The sequence below is a fragment of the Ascaphus truei genome, chromosome 14 (genome assembly GCF_040206685.1).
Source record: "Ascaphus truei isolate aAscTru1 chromosome 14, aAscTru1.hap1, whole genome shotgun sequence".
NCBI lineage: Eukaryota > Metazoa > Chordata > Amphibia > Anura > Ascaphidae > Ascaphus > Ascaphus truei.
The window spans coordinates 18,917,059-18,935,020 of record NC_134496.1 but is presented as its reverse complement, the minus strand read 5'-3'; the positions used below and the strand labels follow the sequence as shown (position 1 = coordinate 18,935,020).

Genomic DNA, 17,962 nt, shown 5'->3' with positions numbered 1-17,962 from the left:
AACAATTTCTTCAAAGTGCGGGTCTCCTCAAAACAATGAGGTCCCTATGGGACCTGTAACATTGTTATTCCCGTTCTTGGCGGTCTCATTAAATGGAGAACCTCATTATGAACGTGTGCGCAGAGCTCTGCTTGGTACCTCTGTCCTAGAGGAGACCTGCACTGGGAAGAAATGGTTTGCCTGTGATGTGTTGGCTGCACACGCAGGATTCTCCTCCTCGCCGGAACCGGTTTCCATGCACTTTGGATTTGCACAATACAAACGTCTCATTACTCCTGTTCTCTGCCGTTGGATTTTGGTGACTCGGACGCAGGATTTCGCCTTTTTCGTTGTCGCACCCTCCGACCGTTGCCAGACAGCGCTACAAGGCTCACTCACCCATTAAACACACAGGAAGCCAAAAACAATTTGAAAATAAAAGTCGTTTCTCTCCTGTATTTGGTCACATGAACAATTTACACATTTTGGTCATAAAAAAGGTAAAACAAAAAAAAAATTAAAGTGTCGTATTTAATGCTTCCCGGCAATAAGGCACCCTGCGGCCGCGCTGAATCTCACCCCTTTATCCACGATACAGGCGAGAGATTGCACAGCTACCTAGAGACAAATGTGATTTTTTTCCTATGAAAGTTTCTTCAGTACGTATACTCGGTACCATTATGCACTGCAGCCTATTCATTATCAGTGGGGGGTACAACAAAAAGACATTCCGCATCATTATACGGAGCAGCTTGTTCATTAATCGGCATAGTAAGATACTCATCCCTATACAGAGCGGCATGTCCATTAGCAGTGTATAGAGACTCAGCATCATCATATAATGCAGTGTGTTGCCGTTCTCTCTCCCCACCGCTGTTCCTCTGTTTACGATTAATGTTCATAGTGTTTTAACAATAAAATATATATATATATATAAAAAAACATTTTTTTTGCTAAAATATATATAAAAAACACCCTTTAAGGATTAACTCCGATATTCGGCCCTTCCTATGCGAGAGCCACCTCCATGTGGCAAGTTAGTCTCTGTCCATTATCTGCAACACGTCATCCATGATGGAGGGCCCCAGATCTAGGTGGAGAGAGAGGAGGGACCCAGCTTGGGCGAGTATCCGCTCTTCCCTCTCCTCCGCCATGACGCCATTCCCCGTGGCCACTTCCTGCAGCCAGGCTGCGCCCCCCTGCCCGACGGGGGCGTTGCTCTTCTCCTCGAGGTGAAGCCGGGGGGGTTTCGGTGGAGCCTGCGGGAGGGAGAGCGCCTGCGGCCCCCCGATGGCAGGGAGCGAGATGGCATTCTTTAGCACGGGGGACAGGACCTCCGGGTGGGTCGGGAGCGCAGACGCTTGAGGGAAGGTGGATCCGGGGTGGGACCGAGGCAGGAGGTGGAACTTGCCCTGCAGGAAGGACACGTCGCCGAAAATATCGCCCTCCCCACTGCCGATGTGAATGGTGTGTCTGAAATCTCCAAGTGGGGGGCTTATCATGTCAGAGGACAGGACGTCTCTCAGCTTGCCCTTCCGAGTGCCCCTCTTCAGGTAGATGGGGGCTTTGGTTGACATCTCTACGTCTCTCTCCCTCCCCACGGAACTCACACCCCTAAATGTCGTGTGTCCGGCTCCCATGGCACCTGCGGGGGGGGGGGGGGAATAAATGATAAATAACTTCGGTCTTTAAATCGTCGTAAGCTGCTCAAGATTAAAAAGAAAAAAAAAGTGTATGTTGTGGGTCGTCCCTGCGTCGAGAAAATGTTACTACTCCGGTGAGAAGGGTATCCCATGAAAATAGGAGGTTGGTAATTGACAAGAGGGTGTGAAATATATTATAATATATATTATCTTTAACTGTGCATGCAGCGTCTTGTATATAATGTATACCCTGCTCACTTATGCAACTGTAACCATGTATTATTTGTCATCTTAACTCTGTGCCCAGGACATACGTGAAAACGAGAGGTAACTCTCAATGTATTACTTCCTGGTAAAACATATTTTAAATAAAATTAATGATCAATCGATAACCGAGTGATGTAAAAGCTTTGGGAATGCAAAAATGGAGAGAGAGAGAAAGAGAGAGAGAAAGAGAGAGAGAAAGAGAGAGAGAGAGAGAGAAAGAGAGAGAGAGAAAGAGAGAGAGAGAAAGAGAGAGAGAGAGAAGAGAGAGAGAGAAAGAGAGAGAAAGAGAGAGAAAGAGAGAGAAGAAGAGAGAGAAAAGAGAGAGAAAGAGAGAGAAAGAGAGAGAAAGAGAGAGAAAGAGAGAGAAAGAGAGAGAGAAAGAGAGAGAGAAAGAGAGAGAGAGAAAGAGAGAGAGAGAAAGAGAGAGAGACCGAGAGAGAGATCGAGAGAGAGACCGAGAGAGAGACCGAGAGAGAGACAGAGACAAAGGTATGTATAACGATGAGGAGTATCTATACATCATGGCTTCCCTGTCTCACAGTCACACACACAAACTGCTGATTCAGAGATTCAGTTAAAGCTGGGACCTTTGTTATGCAGCCAAAAGAAAAGGATTCTGGGACAGTTGTCTCTAGAGCCGCTGCCTTTGCATGTTCTATTTCAACTGGCTGGACCCACCTCTTGGCACCAACAAATATTTGTGGTTTTCCGGGAAGAGACAAAAAACTGACAAAGAACTGCTCAGACTGCTGATAAATCTCCTGTGACAGTTACACGCAGGTCTGCACCATATTTATAGCTTGTTACAGGCACAGTACGGAGGCTCTGTGACACTGAAGGTTCAGAGATTCAGCAAAGAGAAATAGGATGCACAGCTCTGAACATGCCACTGACAGGCAGCTTGGAAAAGTTCAAGTATTAAAAAAACAAGGAAGTCCCATTATTTAAATAATGGGATATACAAAGTAGGAAGTATCAAAACAAACAGGGTTACCGTCACAGATTATAGGTGGGTGTTTTACTTTATCTTCCGTTTCAGCCCCCATGACACACCATCGTCAGGGTTATATACAATAAAATAAAACCATATCAAGCTGCACCCCCGACACGGTCATTCCCTCTAATTTCAAACGAAAAAAAAAAAAAGACAAAAAAAAACCCCTTTTACACAACATGAATGACCTGCTTTGTACCACAAAACCAATGCATGTCATTTATATGATAAACTGTGTATTAGAGCAGGGGGCTCAACTCCAGTCCTCAAGCCCTCTACCCCCCTCCAACAGGTCAGGTTCAGGATATCCCAGCTTTAGCACAGGTGACTCAGTCAAAGAACGAACCCCTGTGCTGAAGCAGGGATACCCTGAAAACCTGACCTGTTGGGGGGGGGGGGCCTTAAGGACTGCAGTTGAGTCCCCCCATGACGAGACGCGGTGGGGGTTTGCAGCTCAGCTCGGTATGTTTTCTACATATAAATACTGTGTTTTACCTAGATGAAGGGGGTCATGGGATGAAACGTTGGACGATCGAGTAAGGACTAGTCCAGGGTGGCGCTGAGCGGCTGGGCGCGCTCACGCTGGCCATGATGAAGCACATTGCCGCAATGTGTGTGGCCAGTGAGAGCGAGCGCCTGCTCGGTGCTTAGTGCAAGCAAATGTGATTTTGCTGCTTGCAAGCGCGTCATGTGAGTGGTTCCCCCTCCGTGACCGCGCCCCCCGGAAAGCGCAAGCCGGCCACGGATCGCCCGGCCGAGCAGGGCGCAGCGCACGAGCGCCAGTTCCCTGCCTGGCCGGAGCCTTATAAACCCACCTACAATCTGTGACAGTAAGGCCTCGGACACGCTTACCGCTGGCGTGCTGAGCCGCGCTGAGGCTCAGGGAAAGCGGGTGCTTTCCCTGGCCTTGCGGTTGCAAATCGCACGCGCTCTCAGCAGGCCGTCCGGGGGCGGGCGCGTCACTGGCCGGGGGCGGGCCAGTGACGTCACGGAGCTGGTTCGCCCTCATTGGGCGAACCGCTCACGTGACCGGCCTGTCTCGCCGGCAAGCGGGGGAATTTTAAATTCCCCTAAGACCTGCGCTTCCGCAAGCGCGCGGAAGCGCAGGTGAGCCCCTACTAAAGCCGCTCTAATTGCGGCTGTAGGGGCTCAGTGCTGAGCGGGAGCGCGCGTCAGCACGCTTCCGCAAGCAAGCATGCAACATGGACGAGGCATTAGGCTGCGGCCCCGCTAGCGCTGAGCGGGCGGTGCTAGGCGAGGTGACATATATATATATATTTCTATTCAGATGCCCAATACAGTTTTTCATGATTACTGAACCGAGTGCAGTCTTTCTTTACCGGAAAAGAGAATGGTAATGGTGTGTGTGTGTGTGTGTGTGTGTGTGTGTGTGTGTGTGTGTCTACATATATATATATATATATATATATATATATATATATATATATATATATATATATATATATATATATATACATATATATATATATATATATACATATATATACATATATATACATATATATACATATATATACATATATATATGTATGTGTGCATACATATATACATAAATATACACACACACACACACACATATATGTGTGTGTAAGTCCCCACTCGCGATGCGCTTAGGTAAATAAACATTTTATACTTTCCCGCTCGCTCAATATTCGGCAATGCCGCCGCCCCACCCCCCCCTCCCCTCGCGCGCGAGCAGACGCAGGACACCCACCACGCATGCTTTGAGCGCGCTCAGCGCTAGCGGGGCCGCAGCCTAATCCTGGAGCGCAACTTGGTCCGTTTCCATACTTTGCACATTTACAGCTTGATCAGCGGTGAGCAGTTATATATTTGTTGTGCGCATATAGATTTATCTTGATTTACAACGGAGGCCCTTGCCTTTACGTTTTGAAAGAGATACATACATACTTATTAAAATAAAATCTCTATAGTATAATTCTAATATATACATAGGAGGCTCTATCCTACAAGCTGAAACACACCCACTTCCTACAGGTAGTACTGGTCAGTCTTAAGAATTTAACCCAGTGGTCAAAGGTCAGAATGTACCTTCCCCCCCGGGCTGCATTCCATATGTACGTGTAACCACCACAGAACCATAGCATGACCCCTTTACTCCCTCCCCACCAGGCTCCCTTTAATGCCACAACGCAATGTAAAAAAACAGAAAAACAAAACATTATTTTGCTGGTCCACTGCCAAACAATCTCTCTACTGTGCCCAGGACATACTTGAAAACGAGAGGTAACTCTCAATGTATTACTTCCTGGTAAAACATTTTTTTAAATAAATCAGGACAGTGCGGAAAGGCTCAGGAGCAGAGTGACCTAATGACAGACAGTGCAGTATGTAATGAATTAAAGTGTCAGAGAGAAAGTGCGTGTGTCACACACACACACACACACACACACACACACACACACACACGAATCCGCAGCCCTCGCCTCAACAATCGAATTTACTTGTACCATATGGAGTGTGTACACACACACACACACACACACACACACACACACACACACACTAGTAATTACAAGAGGCAGTAGTGGGATAGCACCTCTCTCAGCACACGTGTGTAACACGGGGATCGACACGCGTGTGTATAGGGCCTTATTATGACAGCTCAGGGTGTGGGACCTCATTAAACCTTTAATCCTAAACCGCTCGGGGGCACGCAACTGAAAAACCAAATGCAGTTACCCCTGCCCGATATACACCGGCAGTTACCCCTGCCCGATATACACCGGCAGTTACCCCTGCCCGATATACACCGGCAGTTACCCCTGCCCGATATACACCGGCAGTTACCCCTGCCCGATATACACCGGCAGTTACCCCTGCCCGATATACACCGGCAGTTACCCCTGCCCGATATACACCGGCAGATACTGGAGATGACCACAGAAGCTAGGTTACTGCACATAACAGGTCACCATTCGAGTGTAAGTTCAACAGGACAGGGATCGCCTCTTACCGTGTGTACACACACTATCTACAAAACAACGGGGTGTGTGTGTGTGTGTGTGTGTATATATATATATATATATATATATATATATATATATATATATTCTATATCATCCACATACTGTAAACTATATATCTATATATACACGCACACACAATTAAATATTGTATAGTTATGTACTGCATCACTTGGTATATGATCAATAGGAAAAATGCCCACCAGATAGTTTGTATAGATATTATTGCCACACTATTACATATAGATAAGGTATTGTAGCATATACATGGGCCTGCAGATACACAGTGTGACAATGTACAGGCGCACTCGGCGGGCGGGGGACACTCACGCAGCATGCCGCTCTCCCTGCTCAGGCCGCCGGGATCGGTGTACAGGTATGTGGGAGTGGCCGGTGCTTCCGGTTCTCAGGGTGTAAATCCCCGCACCCAGCGCAGACCGCGTATCCCCGCGGCCACAGCCCGACTAGGGCGGTAAGGAGAGGGGAGGTAAGACCCGCTCGGGAACTGAGCCAGCCAATCCGCACCGCGCCCGGCCATCATACCAACCAATCGCAATAGCGCACAGAAGAGGGCGGGCACTCGAGTAACCAAGCGGTTTTTTTTTTCAAAAATATTTTACTGTGATGCTTTATTGACAAAGCGACATATTACACAGCCAGGTTATTCTGTATAAAGGTCCGTAAAGCACATGGAAAATGTATTTTATTTCTATTTGTGTTCCTTGATTACCAAATCATGTAACCCCTTTGCTGCCTCTCTGGCAAGGAAAGGGTTAAGAACTTGGTCTTTAATGTCTCTCGCAGTGTAGAAGGGGGGAGTATTTGATATCAGTGCAGCGCTCAGCCCCCCTATACAATCCAAATCCTGCGACTTCTGTCCCACGCTCCATTTCAACGTTTGTCCAACTGCATATTCCAACTCTTTCCGTTAAATTCGCACTATCTGAGCAGAGACGCAGGGGGACTCCCTTTTCTCAAGGCTGTGGGCTCTTCTCTTGATTAGGAAGCGGGCGTACGTGCCCCCCACTTGCCCCTTGGTTAGCCTGCCGGGGTTAATACAGATGCAGCCGAGGACATCCTGGGGGGGAAACAAAACAAAGTGGATTTCGTCCTATCACTCACACTCCCAACACAGAGAAATGTAGAGAGTCTATTCCCTCTTACTCCCTGCACAATAACCTGGAGGGTTAAGTCTGTCCTTGCAACACCAATCCCTTCCCAGTCTCAGCGAAGGAAGAATATGAGTCTTTTCCCTCTCATTCCCCGCGCAGGAAGCTGCAGAGAGAATATCAATATTTCCCCTCACACAGGGTTACCAGGTGGCTTGTCCAAAAATACTGGACACAATGGTGAAAGGTGCGACGCCCGCGAGAATAGTCGTGGGGAAGAATGTTATTTATAAATAACCTGACTGTTACGTAATTTTTTCCAAAGTTTTCACCAATTTGCACCACTTTATATTCTGTTTCGTAAAAAATCTGGGGAGGGAGCGCTCTTCCAAGGATTTTTTTTTAGTAAATAGAATATGACAGTGCAAATTGGTGCATGCTTGGGCCGCAGCCAAATCAGAGCCAGCTCTGGCAGAACGGAGCATTCCAATTGGCTAGCATCACACCTCTAATCTACAGCGCTGCACACAAGGGCTGGCCATTGTGGTGGGATGATGAGGCTTACCTTAATGAAATATCGTAGCTCAGAAGGTACTATAAAGATGTCCGGCGTGACGTTCATAACTGCATAGTTATAGAAGCTCTCATAGTCAATGTTTATCTCCTCGCTGGGTGGGTACAGAGGGTAGTAACTATGGGTGAGAGAAAGGGGAAACACTGTTAGAGTGCCAGGGAGGAATATGGGGGGCATCTATGCTAATATAGTATTGCCTCCCACTACCTGCACAGGAAGCTGCAGAAAGAATGCTAATTAGTACCTTAGTCCCTTTAACTGTCCCTCACACTCTCATCCCTGGAAACTGACAAGAGAACACTCCTTTGCTCAATCCCACTACCTGCAAAGCAAACTGCAGAGGGCCTGTTGGTTGTCACCTCATCTCTGTTCCCTCCTACTAGCTGCACAGAGAACGGCAGAGAGAATATTAGCCTGTGTTGTATACACACATCTCCATTCCCGACAACTCCCTGTTTACGGTACTGCAGAGGGAAAGGGAATTCTAGACCAGGAGGTCGCAAACTCCATTCGTCAAGAGCTACCAACAGGTCAGGTCAGTTACGTCCCACTACCTGCAGAGGCAACCGTTTAGTCTTTATCCCTGCCCAGGATCTGATTTCACTCACCTCCGCTGTGTCAGTATGTGTCGGAGGATCCGGCTAAATCGATCTGGGGACCCCGCAGAGCCACTGTGAAATTCCAAAGGTAACAAGTGAAATAACAGATTCATCTCAAACGAAGGGGAGGGGGAGAACAATAAAATCAGGCTACATTTACACATTTAGTTCCCCTCTCAAAATAGGACCTTGGTAAGCTCAGTGCGATGCCCCATATCGGTCTCTCCATAGTGACCCAATGACAGTACCGTGGTTAATGGGTTAAAGGGTCAGTCCCACGTAGAAACAAAGTGACCTAGTGACGGTGATTTGGTTAATGGGTACCTGCTGATTTCCTCTGCCCCCATGTGAAAGAGCAGGTCTGTGGAGGTCAACCCAAGAATCACGCCGCAGACAGACAAGGTGCAGGGGTCCGTGACAAAGTGGACTCGCTGGAGATGGAAAGCAAGGGAGATAAGAAGATGGAGAATAAGTGGCATTTTGGGTGGTTGTATGCGGCGTTCCCAGAGTGCAGCATCAGAAAACGCGCATACCATTCCCAGCCCTGGAATCACGTCGGCATGAAACGTGGTCTTCCGTGGCACTTTCTACATTTGAACAGAAGTTTAACTTGATCCGTTGCAGGGATTGGTGCTAGGTTAGGCCGTGATTATACCAAAAAAACGCCGGCGGCGTCGCGCGGCTCAAAAACAAACTGCTGAAATTCAAGTAAACATAAGACACGCGACGTGCGCGCCGGGCGGCAGGCTGGAGAGGAGACATGAGAATTTGTTTTTGGGAGGCGACGGGCGCGGCACGTGAGCGGTTCAGCCAATGAGGGCGAACCGCCCACGGCCACGCCGCCCTGTCTCCTCGTTCAGATGCCGCTCGGTAGTAGCGAGAGGATGACGTCACCAGATCACGCTGCCGCCCAGCGGCACCTGGTAGAATCGTAGCCTTATACGGTGGCTCTTGGCAAAGTTACAAAGTTCACCAAGACCCAGCAAAGATGATCTGAGACTCATCCATCCTTGGCTTCCTTTCGCATTTAGCACAGCCGGATGTCTATCCCACGCATATCTCAATGCCCTTACTGTATTACCCGTACCACCTCTGCTGGGCGGCTATTCCACAAATCCACCACCCTTTACGTGAACTCACATCTCCCCTTATCCCGCCCCCTCCAGCTTCAGAGAACGACCTTGTGTTCTAGTCTCTTTCCCCCCCCTCTCCCTCCAGTATGCTTCACCCCAGTTCTAGCTCTCCTCTCTGCAATATGCTTCCCTCCCGTTCTAGCTCCCCTCTCTCTGCAATATGCTTCACCCCAGTTCTAGCTCTCTCCTCTCTGCAATATGCTTCCCCCCTGTTCTAGCTCTCCTCTCTGCAATATGCTTCCCTCCTGTTCTAGCTCTCCTCTCTGCAATATGCTTCCCTCCCGTTCTAGCTCTCTCCTCTCTGCAATATGCTTCCCTCCCGTTCTAGCTCTCTCCTCTCTGCAATATGCTTCCCCCCTGTTCTAGCTCTCCTCTCTCTGCAATATGCTTCCCTCCTGTTCTAGCTCTCCTCTCTGCAATATGCTTCCCCCCTGTTCTAGCTCTCCTCTCTCTCTGCAATATGCTTCTCTCCTGTTCTAGCTCTCCTCTCTCTCTGCAATATGCTTCCCTCCTGTTCTAGCTCTCCTCTCTCTCTGCAATATGCTTCCCTCCTGTTCTAGCTCTCCTCTCTCTCTGCAATATGCTTCTCTCCTGTTCTAGCTCTCCTCTCTCTGCAATATGCTCCCCTCCTGTTCTCGCTCTCCTCTCTCTGCAATGCTTCTCTCCTGTTCTAGCTCCTCTCTGCAATATGCTTCCCTCCTGTTCTAGCTCTCCTCTCTCTGCAATATGCTTCCCTCCTGTTCTAGCTCTCCTCTCTCTGCAATATGCTTCTCTTTTGTTCTAGCGCTCCTCTCTGCAATATGCTTCCCTCCTGTTCTAGCTCTCCTCTCTCTCTGCAATATGCTTCCCTCCTGTTCTAGCTCCTCTCTGCAATATGCTTCCCTCCTGTTCTAGCTCTCCTCTCTCTCTGCAATATGCTTCTCTCCTGTTCTAGCTCTCCTCTCTCTGCAATATGCGTCCCTCCTGTTCTAGCTCTCCTCTCTCTGCAATATGCTTCCCTCCTGTTCTAGCTCTCCTCTCTCTGCAATATGCTTCCCTCCTGTTCTAGCTCTCCTCTCTCTGCAATATGCTTCCCTCCTGTTCTAGCTCTCCTCTCTCTGCAATATGCTTCCCTCCTGTTCTAGCTCTCCTATCTCTGCAATATGCTTCCCCCCTGTTCTAGCTCCTCTCTGCAATATGCTTCCCTCCTGTTCTAGCTCTCCTCTCTCTCTGCAATATGCTTCCCTCCTGTTCTAGCTCTCCTCTCTCTGCAATATGCTTCCCTCCTGTTCTAGCTCTCCTCTCTCTGCAATATGCTTCCCTCCTGTTCTAGCTCTCCTCTCTCTCTGCAATATGCTTCCCTCCTGTTCTAGCTCTCCTCTCTCTGCAATATGCTTCCCTCCTGTTCTAGCTCTCCTCTCTCTCTGCAATATGCTTCCCTCCTGTTCTAGCTCTCCTCTCTCTCTCTGCAATATGCTTCCCTCCTGTTCTAGCTCTCCTCTCTGCAATATGCTTCTCTCCTGTTCTAGCTCTCCTCTCTCTGCAATATGCTTCCCTCCTGTTCTAGCTCTCCTCTCTCTGCAATATGCTTCCCTCCTGTTCTAGCTCCTCTCTCTGCAATATGCTTCCCTCCTCTTCTAGCTCTCCTCTCTCTGCAATATGCTTCCCTCCTGTTCTAGCTCCTCTCTCTGCAATATGCTTCCCTCCTGTTCTAGCTCTCCTCTCTCTGCAATATGCTTATCTCCTGTTCTAGCTCTCTCCTCTCTGCAATATGCTTCCCTCCTGTTCTAGCTCTCCTCTCTCTGCAATATGCTTCCCTCCTGTTCTACCTCTCCTCTCTCTGCAATATGCTTCCCTCCTGTTCTAGCTCCTCTCTCTCTGCAATATGCTTCCCTCCTGTTCTAGCTCTCCTCTCTCTGCAATATGCTTCCCTCCTGTTCTATCTCTCCTCTCTCTGCAATACGCTTCCCTCCTGTTCTAGCTCTCCTCTCTCTCTGCAATATGCTTCTCTCCTGTTCTAGCTCTCCACTCTCTGCAATATGCGTCCCTCCTGTTCTAGCTCTCCTCTCTCTGCAATATGCTTCCCTCCTGTTCTAGCTCTCCTCTCTCTGCAATATGCTTCTCTCCTGTTCTAGCTCTCCTCTCTCTGCAATATGCGTCCCTCCTGTTCTAGCTCTCCTCTCTCTGCAATATGCTTCCCTCCTGTTCTAGCTCTCCTCTCTCTGCAATATGCTTCTCTCCTGTTCTAGCTCTCCTCTCTCTGCAATATGCTTCCCTCCTGTTCTAGCTCTCCTCTCTCTGCAATATGCTTCCCTCCTGTTCTAGCTCTCCTCTCTCTGCAATATGCTTCCCTCCTGTTCTAGCTCTCCTCTCTCTGCAGTATGCTTCCCCCCTGTTCTAGCTCCTCTCTCTGCAATATGCTTCCCTCCTGTTCTAGCTCTCCTCTCTCTCTGCAATATGCTTCCCTCCTGTTCTAGCTCTCCTCTCTCTGCAATATGCTTCCCTCCTGTTCTAGCTCTCCTCTCTCTGCAATATGCTTCCCCCCCTGTTCTAGCTCTCCTCTCTCTCTGCAATATGCTTCCCTCCTGTTCTAGCTCTCCTCTCTCTGCAATATGCTTCCCTCCTGTTCTAGCGCTCCTCTCTCTGCAATATGCTTATCTCCTGTTCTAGCTCTCCTCTCTCTGCAATATGCTTCCCTCTTGTTCTAGCTCTCCTCTCTGCAATATGCTTCCCTCCTGTTCTAGCTCTCCTCTCTCTGCAATATGCTTCCCTCCTGTTCTATCTCTCCTCTCTCTGCAATACGCTTCCCTCCTGTTCTAGCTCTCCTCTCTCTCTGCAATATGCTTCTCTCCTGTTCTAGCTCTCCACTCTCTGCAATATGCGTCCCTCCTGTTCTAGCTCTCCTCTCTCTGCAATATGCTTCCCTCCTGTTCTAGCTCTCCTCTCTCTGCAATATGCTTCTCTCCTGTTCTAGCTCTCCTCTCTCTGCAATATGCTTCCCTCCTGTTCTAGCTCTCCTCTCTCTGCAATATGCTTCCCTCCTGTTCTAGCTCTCCTCTCTCTGCAATATGCTTCCCTCCTGTTCTAGCTCCTCTCTCTCTGCAATATGCTTCCCTCCTGTTCTAGCTCTCCTCTCTCTGCAATATGCTTCCCTCCTGTTCTATCTCTCCTCTCTCTGCAATACGCTTCCCTCCTGTTCTAGCTCTCCTCTCTCTCTGCAATATGCTTCTCTCCTGTTCTAGCTCTCCACTCTCTGCAATATGCGTCCCTCCTGTTCTAGCTCTCCTCTCTCTGCAATATGCTTCCCTCCTGTTCTAGCTCTCCTCTCTCTGCAATATGCTTCTCTCCTGTTCTAGCTCTCCTCTCTCTGCAATATGCTTCCCTCCTGTTCTAGCTCTCCTCTCTCTGCAATATGCTTCCCTCCTGTTCTAGCTCTCCTCTCTCTGCAATATGCTTCCCTCCTGTTCTAGCTCTCCTCTCTCTGCAGTATGCTTCCCCCCCTGTTCTAGCTCCTCTCTCTGCAATATGCTTCCCTCCTGTTCTAGCTCTCCTCTCTCTCTGCAATATGCTTCCCTCCTGTTCTAGCTCTCCTCTCTCTGCAATATGCTTCCCTCCTGTTCTAGCTCTCCTCTCTCTGCAATATGCTTCCCCCCCTGTTCTAGCTCTCCTCTCTCTCTGCAATATGCTTCCCTCCTGTTCTAGCTCTCCTCTCTCTGCAATATGCTTCCCTCCTGTTCTAGCGCTCCTCTCTCTGCAATATGCTTATCTCCTGTTCTAGCTCTCCTCTCTCTGCAATATGCTTCCCTCCTGTTCTAGCTCTCCTCTCTGCAATATGCTTCCCTCCTGTTCTAGCTCTCCTCTCTCTGCAATATGCTTCCCTCCTGTTCTAGCTCTCCTCTCTCTGCAATACGCTTCCCTCCTGTTCTAGCTCTCCTCTCTCTGCAATATGCTTCCCTCCTGTTCTAGCTCTCCTCTCTCTGCAATATGCTTCCCTCCTGTTCTAGCTCCTCTCTCTCTGCAATATGCTTCCCTCCTGTTCTAGCTCTCCTCTCTCTGCAATATGCTTCCCTCCTGTTCTATCTCTCCTCTCTCTGCAATACGCTTCCCTCCTGTTCTAGCTCTCCTCTCTCTCTGCAATATGCTTCTCTCCTGTTCTAGCTCTCCACTCTCTGCAATATGCGTCCCTCCTGTTCTAGCTCTCCTCTCTCTGCAATATGCTTCCCTCCTGTTCTAGCTCTCCTCTCTCTGCAATATGCTTCTCTCCTGTTCTAGCTCTCCTCTCTCTGCAATATGCTTCCCTCCTGTTCTAGCTCTCCTCTCTCTGCAATATGCTTCCCTCCTGTTCTAGCTCTCCTCTCTCTGCAATATGCTTCCCTCCTGTTCTAGCTCTCCTCTCTCTGCAGTATGCTTCCCCCCCTGTTCTAGCTCCTCTCTCTGCAATATGCTTCCCTCCTGTTCTAGCTCTCCTCTCTCTCTGCAATATGCTTCCCTCCTGTTCTAGCTCTCCTCTCTCTGCAATATGCTTCCCTCCTGTTCTAGCTCTCCTCTCTCTGCAATATGCTTCCCCCCTGTTCTAGCTCTCCTCTCTCTCTGCAATATGCTTCCCTCCTGTTCTAGCTCTCCTCTCTCTGCAATATGCTTCCCTCCTGTTCTAGCGCTCCTCTCTCTGCAATATGCTTATCTCCTGTTCTAGCTCTCCTCTCTCTGCAATATGCTTCCCTCCTGTTCTAGCTCTCCTCTCTGCAATATGCTTCCCTCCTGTTCTAGCTCTCCTCTCTCTGCAATATGCTTCCCCCCTGTTCTAGCTCCTCTCTGCAATATGCTTCCCTCCTGTTCTAGCTCTCCTCTCTCTCTGCAATATGCTTCCCTCCTGTTCTAGCTCTCCTCTCTCTGCAATATGCTTCCCTCCTGTTCTAGCTCTCCTCTCTCTGCAATATGCTTCTCTCCTGTTCTAGCTCTCCTCTCTCTGCAATATGCTTCCCTCCTGTTCTAGCTCTCCTCTCTCTGCAATATGCTTCCCTCCTGTTCTAGCTCTCCTCTCTCTGCAATATGCGTCCCTCCTGTTCTAGCTCTCCTCTCTCTGCAATATGCTTCCCTCCTGTTCTAGCTCTCCTCTCTCTGCAATATGCTTCCCTCCTGTTCTAGCTCTCCTCTCTCTGCAATATGCTTCCCTCCTGTTCTAGCTCTCCTCTCTCTGCAATATGCTTCCCTCCTGTTCTAGCTCTCCTCTCTCTGCAATATGCTTCCCCCCTGTTCTAGCTCCTCTCTGCAATATGCTTCCCTCCTGTTCTAGCTCTCCTCTCTCTCTGCAATATGCTTCCCTCCTGTTCTAGCTCTCCTCTCTCTGCAATATGCTTCCCTCCTGTTCTAGCTCTCCTCTCTCTGCAATATGCTTCCCTCCTGTTCTAGCTCTCCTCTCTCTCTGCAATATGCTTCCCTCCTGTTCTAGCTCTCCTCTCTCTGCAATATGCTTCCCTCCTGTTCTAGCTCTCCTCTCTCTCTGCAATATGCTTCCCTCCTGTTCTAGCTCTCCTCTCTCTCTCTGCAATATGCTTCCCTCCTGTTCTAGCTCTCCTCTCTGCAATATGCTTCCCTCCTGTTCTAGCTCTCCTCTCTCTGCAATATGCTTCCCTCCTGTTCTAGCTCTCCTCTCTCTGCAATATGCTTCCCTCCTGTTCTAGCTCCTCTCTCTGCAATATGCTTCCCTCCTCTTCTAGCTCTCCTCTCTCTGCAATATGCTTCCCTCCTGTTCTAGCTCCTCTCTCTGCAATATGCTTCCCTCCTGTTCTAGCTCTCCTCTCTCTGCAATATGCTTATCTCCTGTTCTAGCTCTCTCCTCTCTGCAATATGCTTCCCTCCTGTTCTAGCTCTCCTCTCTCTGCAATATGCTTCCCTCCTGTTCTACCTCTCCTCTCTCTGCAATATGCTTCCCTCCTGTTCTAGCTCCTCTCTCTCTGCAATATGCTTCCCTCCTGTTCTAGCTCTCCTCTCTCTGCAATATGCTTCCCTCCTGTTCTATCTCTCCTCTCTCTGCAATACGCTTCCCTCCTGTTCTAGCTCTCCTCTCTCTCTGCAATATGCTTCTCTCCTGTTCTAGCTCTCCACTCTCTGCAATATGCGTCCCTCCTGTTCTAGCTCTCCTCTCTCTGCAATATGCTTCCCTCCTGTTCTAGCTCTCCTCTCTCTGCAATATGCTTCTCTCCTGTTCTAGCTCTCCTCTCTCTGCAATATGCGTCCCTCCTGTTCTAGCTCTCCTCTCTCTGCAATATGCTTCCCTCCTGTTCTAGCTCTCCTCTCTCTGCAATATGCTTCTCTCCTGTTCTAGCTCTCCTCTCTCTGCAATATGCTTCCCTCCTGTTCTAGCTCTCCTCTCTCTGCAATATGCTTCCCTCCTGTTCTAGCTCTCCTCTCTCTGCAATATGCTTCCCTCCTGTTCTAGCTCTCCTCTCTCTGCAGTATGCTTCCCCCCTGTTCTAGCTCCTCTCTCTGCAATATGCTTCCCTCCTGTTCTAGCTCTCCTCTCTCTCTGCAATATGCTTCCCTCCTGTTCTAGCTCTCCTCTCTCTGCAATATGCTTCCCTCCTGTTCTAGCTCTCCTCTCTCTGCAATATGCTTCCCCCCCTGTTCTAGCTCTCCTCTCTCTCTGCAATATGCTTCCCTCCTGTTCTAGCTCTCCTCTCTCTGCAATATGCTTCCCTCCTGTTCTAGCGCTCCTCTCTCTGCAATATGCTTATCTCCTGTTCTAGCTCTCCTCTCTCTGCAATATGCTTCCCTCCTGTTCTAGCTCTCCTCTCTGCAATATGCTTCCCTCCTGTTCTAGCTCTCCTCTCTCTGCAATATGCTTCCCTCCTGTTCTATCTCTCCTCTCTCTGCAATACGCTTCCCTCCTGTTCTAGCTATCCTCTCTCTCTGCAATATGCTTCTCTCCTGTTCTAGCTCTCCACTCTCTGCAATATGCGTCCCTCCTGTTCTAGCTCTCCTCTCTCTGCAATATGCTTCCCTCCTGTTCTAGCTCTCCTCTCTCTGCAATATGCTTCTCTCCTGTTCTAGCTCTCCTCTCTCTGCAATATGCTTCCCTCCTGTTCTAGCTCTCCTCTCTCTGCAATATGCTTCCCTCCTGTTCTAGCTCTCCTCTCTCTGCAATATGCTTCCCTCCTGTTCTAGCTCCTCTCTCTCTGCAATATGCTTCCCTCCTGTTCTAGCTCTCCTCTCTCTGCAATATGCTTCCCTCCTGTTCTATCTCTCCTCTCTCTGCAATACGCTTCCCTCCTGTTCTAGCTCTCCTCTCTCTGCAATATGCTTCCCCCCCGTTCTAGCTCTCCTCTCTCTCTGCAATATGCTTCCCTCCTGTTCTAGCTCTCCTCTCTCTGCAATATGCTTCCCTCCTGTTCTAGCGCTCCTCTCTCTGCAATATGCTTATCTCCTGTTCTAGCTCTCCTCTCTCTGCAATATGCTTCCCTCCTGTTCTAGCTCTCCTCTCTGCAATATGCTTCCCTCCTGTTCTAGCTCTCCTCTCTCTGCAATATGCTTCCCTCCTGTTCTAGCTCTCCTCTCTCTGCAATACGCTTCCCTCCTGTTCTAGCTCTCCTCTCTCTGCAATATGCTTCCCTCCTGTTCTAGCTCTCCTCTCTCTGCAATATGCTTCCCTCCTGTTCTAGCTCCTCTCTCTCTGCAATATGCTTCCCTCCTGTTCTAGCTCTCCTCTCTCTGCAATATGCTTCCCTCCTGTTCTATCTCTCCTCTCTCTGCAATACGCTTCCCTCCTGTTCTAGCTCTCCTCTCTCTCTGCAATATGCTTCTCTCCTGTTCTAGCTCTCCACTCTCTGCAATATGCGTCCCTCCTGTTCTAGCTCTCCTCTCTCTGCAATATGCTTCCCTCCTGTTCTAGCTCTCCTCTCTCTGCAATATGCTTCTCTCCTGTTCTAGCTCTCCTCTCTCTGCAATATGCTTCCCTCCTGTTCTAGCTCTCCTCTCTCTGCAATATGCTTCCCTCCTGTTCTAGCTCTCCTCTCTCTGCAATATGCTTCCCTCCTGTTCTAGCTCTCCTCTCTCTGCAGTATGCTTCCCCCCTGTTCTAGCTCCTCTCTCTGCAATATGCTTCCCTCCTGTTCTAGCTCTCCTCTCTCTCTGCAATATGCTTCCCTCCTGTTCTAGCTCTCCTCTCTCTGCAATATGCTTCCCTCCTGTTCTAGCTCTCCTCTCTCTGCAATATGCTTCCCCCCCTGTTCTAGCTCTCCTCTCTCTCTGCAATATGCTTCCCTCCTGTTCTAGCTCTCCTCTCTCTGCAATATGCTTCCCTCCTGTTCTAGCGCTCCTCTCTCTGCAATATGCTTATCTCCTGTTCTAGCTCTCCTCTCTCTGCAATATGCTTCCCTCCTGTTCTAGCTCTCCTCTCTGCAATATGCTTCCCTCCTGTTCTAGCTCTCCTCTCTCTGCAATATGCTTCCCTCCTGTTCTAGCTCTCCTCTCTCTGCAATACGCTTCCCTCCTGTTCTAGCTCTCCTCTCTCTGCAATATGCTTCCCTCCTGTTCTATCTCTCCTCTCTCTGCAATACGCTTCCCTCCTGTTCTAGCTCTCCTCTCTCTCTGCAATATGCTTCTCTCCTGTTCTAGCTCTCCACTCTCTGCAATATGCGTCCCTCCTGTTCTAGCTCTCCTCTCTCTGCAATATGCTTCC

General features: G+C 49.1%; 2 protein-coding genes across 4 annotated transcripts in view; both read right to left on the bottom strand.

The window, feature by feature from the left end:
• Window positions 1-407: 407 nt before the first annotated feature.
• Window positions 408-6,390, bottom strand: LOC142465723 (cdc42 effector protein 2-like). Its single transcript, XM_075569954.1, has 2 exons — window positions 6,222-6,390; window positions 408-1,624 (listed from the first exon to the last, which is right to left on the bottom strand). The coding sequence occupies exons 1-2, from the start codon at window positions 6,226-6,228 to the stop codon at window positions 1,017-1,019; spliced, it is 615 nt and encodes a 204-aa protein (XP_075426069.1). The 5' UTR covers window positions 6,229-6,390; the 3' UTR covers window positions 408-1,016.
• A 113-nt stretch (window positions 6,391-6,503) lies between these two features.
• Window positions 6,504-17,962, bottom strand: part of LOC142465722 (DNA polymerase alpha subunit B-like) — a 61,413-nt gene continuing 49,954 nt past the window's right edge. For 2 of the 3 annotated variants that reach the window (XM_075569951.1, XM_075569952.1), the window contains exons 15-18: window positions 8,498-8,604; window positions 8,183-8,245; window positions 7,566-7,692; window positions 6,504-6,969 (exon numbers count right to left, since the gene is read on the bottom strand). In XM_075569951.1, coding sequence (XP_075426066.1) covers window positions 6,820-6,969; window positions 7,566-7,692; window positions 8,183-8,245; window positions 8,498-8,604 — 447 coding nt within the window. In that variant the 3' untranslated portion in view covers window positions 6,504-6,819. Of the gene's footprint in view, window positions 6,970-7,565; window positions 7,693-8,182; window positions 8,246-8,497; window positions 8,605-17,962 lie in introns of those variants that run through there. The other variant, XM_075569953.1, reaches the window with a different exon arrangement.